Source organism: Nansenia antarctica (assembly GCF_963989245.1).
Source record: "Nansenia antarctica genome assembly, chromosome: 10".
Taxonomy (NCBI): Eukaryota; Metazoa; Chordata; class Actinopteri; order Argentiniformes; family Microstomatidae; genus Nansenia; species Nansenia antarctica.
In genome coordinates, this window is record NC_137680.1 from 22161205 (window position 1) to 22167275 (window position 6071).

The 6071-nt window shown below is 46.9% G+C and overlaps 1 protein-coding gene across 1 annotated transcript in view; it reads right to left on the reverse strand.

Annotated features, from left to right (window-relative positions):
- Positions 1-3242: 3242 nt before the first annotated feature.
- The window catches only part of plekho1b (pleckstrin homology domain containing, family O member 1b), a gene marked incomplete at both ends in the record, with an annotated part of 27893 nt that continues 25064 nt past the window's right edge, over positions 3243-6071 (reverse strand). Inside the window, 2 exons of the mRNA XM_080541082.1 lie at positions 3243-4100; positions 4635-4736. Coding sequence (XP_080397208.1) covers positions 3243-4100; positions 4635-4736 — 960 coding nt within the window. The remainder of the gene's footprint in view (positions 4101-4634; positions 4737-6071) is intronic.

Sequence of the window (6071 nt, forward strand, 5' to 3'; positions counted from 1 at the left end):
TTTACACACATGTAGATTGTTGTAATCAGCTAGGAACAATCCTCAGAGTTGCTGAGTAACTTTCCATGAATCTTTTTTTTTATTTTTTTAAATGTAAGGCTACGGTAGCTACTGTTTAAAAATCGGAAGGGAGAACAGAAAATATGACAAGGAAAAAATACAATACACAAAAACATTTCACATTTAATTTAAGCAAAATATTCAGTCTAGATTACAATTTCACAATGACTGATCAGATTGTGTTGTGGCCATCGATATTAGACCTTCCACAGTATGGCTACATCCTAGAAGGTATTACAATGCCTAATCCAATGGCTACATTGATTAGGGTTATTGTTTTTGGATTAAATTATGAAGAATGGGTGTCAATTTTACATGATAATCAATGTATTTTAACATGTATTGTTTTGTTGCTTGTACTGCAATGTTATCTTTGGCATAGCTTCAGGATGCTATTATTGCTGCCATTGAAAAATACTGTACACCAAAGGCGACAGCATTCAGTCATGACGTACAAATTCATGTTCATTACAATTTTCGGTTATGATTGTTAACGTTCTTTTCTCAAAAAAGCAAACATTGCATATTCAACGCAAAACAACAGTTGTTGAATGAGGCTGATTGTTATAATGCACAAGCGGTTGTGTCTCAAGTAGTGAGAGAGCTTGGAGGTGATGAACTTCAATGTAAAGCCATTTCAGATTCTCTGTCATGTCATAAACCAAACTTTTCAGGAATTTGGGAACTCAGCAGTAAAGCTTAATCACTGCTACTGAAACAAGATGGGGGCGTCAGGATGCAGAGTCATCTCCAATGCTGTGATGTAAAAATATCAGCAGTTTTTCATCCTGTAGCGCCTATAAGGAAACTATTGTCCCCAAGAAGTGCAATATCTCACCACACAGCAATGTATGACATACTGTTACGTCTCCTTGAACCACAATACGCTATGTTAACAAAGAACACCATTGAAAGACTCAGTTGCTTCAACAGAAAAGCAGAGCCATCGGAAAACAAAAATACCAGGGACATGACCATTTGAGATGAGTAGAGATGCTCAAAGTATTTACAGCTTCGGAAAAAGAAAAGAAAAGAGAAACAAAAGATCCCAATCAATTTGTTTTTAGTTTCAACCTTAGGAGATCGTACTTCAGCCATGGTAAAAACTAAAAGGTTACAGGGCAATTCTACTAAAGTAAACAATGTCATTAATGGCTGACTAAGCTTTACTTTTTCCTAGGGAAGGCCTTTGCTTCTCTGTTGTCTCTCTCTCTCCTTTTAACTTACCTCATTGTTTGTACGTCCGTTAGGGTGAAATACAGGTGCAATGTTCCAAAAACATTTGATTGGGAAAGTTGGAAGAAACCCCTGCATATTTAGTTTTTCAAAGTATACCTTTAATCCTTCTACAAAAGCATTTCATATCAATAAAAAAGACAATAAATCACAACAAAATTATAACACTGTTTTTTGTAAAGTCTGACGGTCCAGAGTGAACCATTATCACAGTACGTTACTTCACGTAGCTGACTGTAAAAAAGGTGTGTGTGTGTGTGTGTGTGGGGGGGGGGGGGCTTGGGGGGGAGACGACAACTGGCGAGACCATCCATTGGCTATTGCTTGCTCCTCAAGTATTTCCCTGTCGTTAAGGTTACAGTATACATGTTGCATAGCTCCGCTTTCTCTCAAGAACCCTGTATGATAAAATAGGGGAGTAGGATAAAGCTTAGCGTTTTTCCACATCACGGTTAGGATAATGGGAGAGTTCATCCAGAGGGCAACACTCAGTGTTACCATTATCAGGTTAACTTACAGCCACATGAGGGATGCATTCACAATAGCACAATTGACACAAATTGCCCCCACCATAACCTTAGATTTGAAAATGGAAGGAACTGAAGAGCCCTTATATGAACCAGGACACAGTAGATTGTCTAAACAAACATGTCTCCAGTTAAAAGCCAAACAGGCATCTGCACTTTTCACTTGCCAGTTTCACCTTCTCATTTTTACAGCGTTCTGTTATAGTGCAATTCTGTTATTGTCACTCATTTAAGCAAATCACTTCCAAGAAGTTCCTCTCAGCATCTGCGTCTGATCTTCGTTACATGTTTTCTCACTCATCAACGGAAGCCATCTTGCTTCTGAGAGAGTCAGAGTGTCATAAATAGACTTGGCTGGAGCGGCCGTTGGCTGGGTGCTAAATGGTTTCCTCTCTCTCTGTGTTTTTGTTCCTCCTCTCAACCTGGCACAAAGTAAAACAACAAGAACAAACAACCATATAGTAAATGGCTTACACACGTGACCATAACTGGTCCAACCACCACCCTTGTGTATTCTGTATTCGACTGAAAACAGCAGTTTTTTCCTGACCAAACTCCTGGTCCTACTTCTACACTATAACTACGACCCAGAGTCTGTTTTTCTGTTTTAGAGACGAGAACAGACGTGTACTACTTCCTCTTTCTCTACTAGAGGAGCTGTGGAGTACTGTTGGTACTGCTGTAAGTATGAAGTAGCTAGTGGGAACACTTTCTAGTGTTCCCAGTGTTAGAAAACAATTCACATTACAACCATGAGAGAGGTCGGTTTGGGGGGGGGGGGGGGGGGGGGGGCGGGGACAGGAAGGGTGGTGGTGGCAACCCAGTTCCATTTCCAGCCTCATCTCTGGACGGAGTAATCCTCGACCCACCAAGGACGATGTAGAGGGGCGTCAGCTCCTAAAGGCAGCCAACTTGTTATGTCACGTTACACTAGCACGGTTCGTATTGGCATTCACCATCCCCATCGTCTATCCGTGACCAGGACACCTTTCCCTCTCTCCCTTACGAGCCATCTGAACCCTTCCTGCCTTACCTACGGCATCACTGTGAAAACCAGATGCGAAACGTCCAGATTGTGCCCACAAAACACCAACACTGCAAGCACCCAAAGGCTGCTAAGATAGCAGTCGATTAAGTTGCAGAGAAGCTAGCTGGATAACCCTTTACCATTGTCCCCCCGAACCTACAAGAAAGCATACTGGTCACAGCGGTCAACCATAGTGACCAACCGTATAGGGACATTTGGCCGGTTCTTCCCCGTTACCCTCGCACGCAGTGACCCAACCTTCAGGGAACGTTGGGGGGGGGGGGGGCAACAAAATGTTATTAAATCGGTCAGATTCATAGAAGGGGGAGAAAAAAAAACATATTTTACAATATTGTGGCTTTGCGTGTTTTTTCTTTCTTCACGCCGGTTCGTCACATCATGCTCTTCCTGTGCTGAGTCTGCTGGCCGCCGCGGGGGCCGGGCGTGAGGGAGGGCGAGAGGGAAGAGGCCGCGTCGTCCACGGGCGACGGCGAGTCCAGCTGGCGGTACAGCGCCCGCAGCTCCTTCACCTCCTCCAGGACCTCCTTGGCCTGCCCCCACGCCCACGCCGCCTCCCGGAGCAGCCTCTCTGCCTCGGCCCGCGCCCCCGCCGCTTCCGACCCCTTGGAGCCGTTCGGCGAGGAGTCCTTCGCCTTCCCCGCCTTTCCCTTCTCTCCGGAGGAGTCCTCCGGGCCGCTCGGGACCGCTGCCGCCGGAGCCGCCACCCGCACTTCCGTCAACAGCTCCTGAGTCCTCTCCAGCTTCTGGGAGATGAGGTCCTGCAGCCGGCTGATGGGCTGATGAGCCAGGTGGTGGCCGGGCGGGGGGGCTGAGGCCGGGGAGCGAGGGAGTCGTCCGGGGGGGGTCATCCCTGTCGTCTCCGGGGGGTGCGAGAGGATCTCGTCCATGGAGGCGCAGCGGCTCTTCTCAGCCGGCGTGAGGCGCTTTCCGGCCTGCGGGGTGTTGTGGGCGTGTCCCTGCTGCTGCTGCTGCTGTTGGTGCTGCTTCTCGTCCCAGACCACGGCCGTCTCGCGAGGCAGGCTCTGGGACTTCACGGAAGCCTTGCCGGTAGTGGCGGCGGTAGCGGAGAGGGCGCCGTCCGTTTTGGATCTGGGGCAGTCGGGGGTCGGGAGACGCGCCGGTCTGTCCAGGTCGAAGCGGAAGCTCTTGTCCTGGCCGTCGGGGGCGGAGGCGTCCTCCTCTTGGATGAGGTCGAGGGTCAGCATGCCGTCCGAGGTCGATGTGGACGCCTGGACGGAGAGAAACCCCGAAAGTGTGTTAGACAGTGCATACGCCGAGATAGAGACACGCGCTAAAGTAATAGCCACAGAGAGAAAGAAAAATCTACTCGTTGATAGCCACGGCGAAGATCGATCGATCGTGACGACAACTGATAGCAGTAACGATAAGGATGGGGGGGTTCATGTTTTATTTACAAGCAAGACATGCATTGAAATTCAGCCCTTGAGAAACTAATGGACCCTACCCGAATCATGAATTTAATTCCATTTCATTCCTTGATCTACTGAGTTGGAACTGATCCACACTGTGGTGGTAATCAGACCTTGGTTTCCAGATACACTCACCAAACACCTGTACACCTTCTCATTCATTCAGATGGTGTGGGGGGATATTTTCTTGGCACACTTTGGGGCCCGTTAATACCAATCAATCAACGCTTGAATGCCGCAGCCTATTTGAGGATTGTTGCTGACCCACATGCATCCCTTCATGGCCACAATGTACCCATCATCTTCTAGGGAGTAATGACAGCAGTTACCTACCACAGCCATGAGGTGGCCCCGCGTCGGGAGTCGGCGGGTGTGAGGGATCTTCGCGCGGTCGCGTGTGAGGTGGGACAGAAGGTTCTCATCCTCGACCGTGACCTGGGGGGGGGGAGACACACAACAAAGTCAGTGACAGGGTTGACATTGTCACTATCCTGAGGGGCTCTGTGCAGTTTATTGATCCCATTAACGACCTGGTCATTGATTATCTCCAATGTCTATGTGACTAATTGTGGAAAATTGGCACCAACGAATACCAACCCTCTGGGCCCTGATGAACACAAAGCTAACTTCTAGCCACACTGGCGGCCAACATTCCTGCACTAGCAACACAACCCAAAGATGTACTTTCTTTCAATTATTGGGAGTGGGCTGATATGTAATTGATGCTATGGTTTGTCCTACGGTTAGTCCATCCATCCATCCATCCATCCATCCTTTAATTTCCAGCAAATCACATCCATTTCTTTAAAATATTCTGTAGGAGGAGACATGGGAAGCATAGAAGACAAGAACATTTAAATTAGTAAAATATTCATTTTGATCACTTAGATTCTGCTATGAACAGTTATACGTAAGTGAAGACCATCGGGGCAAGTCTTCACTTTCCCAATAACTCATGAAGAAATCCCTTTGCTCATCAAATGGAAAGTAGTCGTTCTTCTAAGTCTATTTTACATAAACCAGACAATCCTGTTGGACGCAATCAAAAAACCCTCAACAGAGTAAAGCATTATATTCCATTCCACTCTCTTCCGTTCTATTGTGTCGATCCACATTCCATAACAACGGTTGCGTGCGTGGTACGGTGCTGGTCTCTGATGTCAGGGTATTGAGTGGTGAGGCCAGTGGAGCCCAGAGGTAACTGATAGTTTCTAGATACACTACCCATACACCTGTCTGTCTGTTTGGACTCGAAACAGGAATTTGAAAAGGTTCAATCCGTAGTCTCAACTTTTGGTACGAAAATAAACAACACCAATAAGAACAACAAAATGTATTGAACGGAGGGGGCTGGGCAGGGGGATGTCAGCAAGTATACTGCAAAAACCTCTTTTCCAGGTTTTTGGGTTTGAGCATTAATTGTTGGTGCATTTTGCCCCATGGCCACAGGGCAGTTACAGATTGCACCATTGAACTGATGGTAACACTTTGGTGAGAGCGTGCGGATGCTATAAATAAATTACACCCCTTTTTGACTGTGTGTGTGTGTGTGTGTGTGTGTATGTGTGTATGTAAGAGAGAGCACCTGTGTGTGTTAGTACAGTTTGTGTGTTTGTGATTGTGCACATCAGAGTGTGAATGTTGAAGTGTATTTATGAGGGAGGCAAGACCACAAGTAGCGAACGTGATGGAAGTGTGAGGAAAGCCTTTGATCAGGAGTGGCTGATTGGGAGAGTGCCACATCTGGCAGTATCTCGCTTCAATCTACCG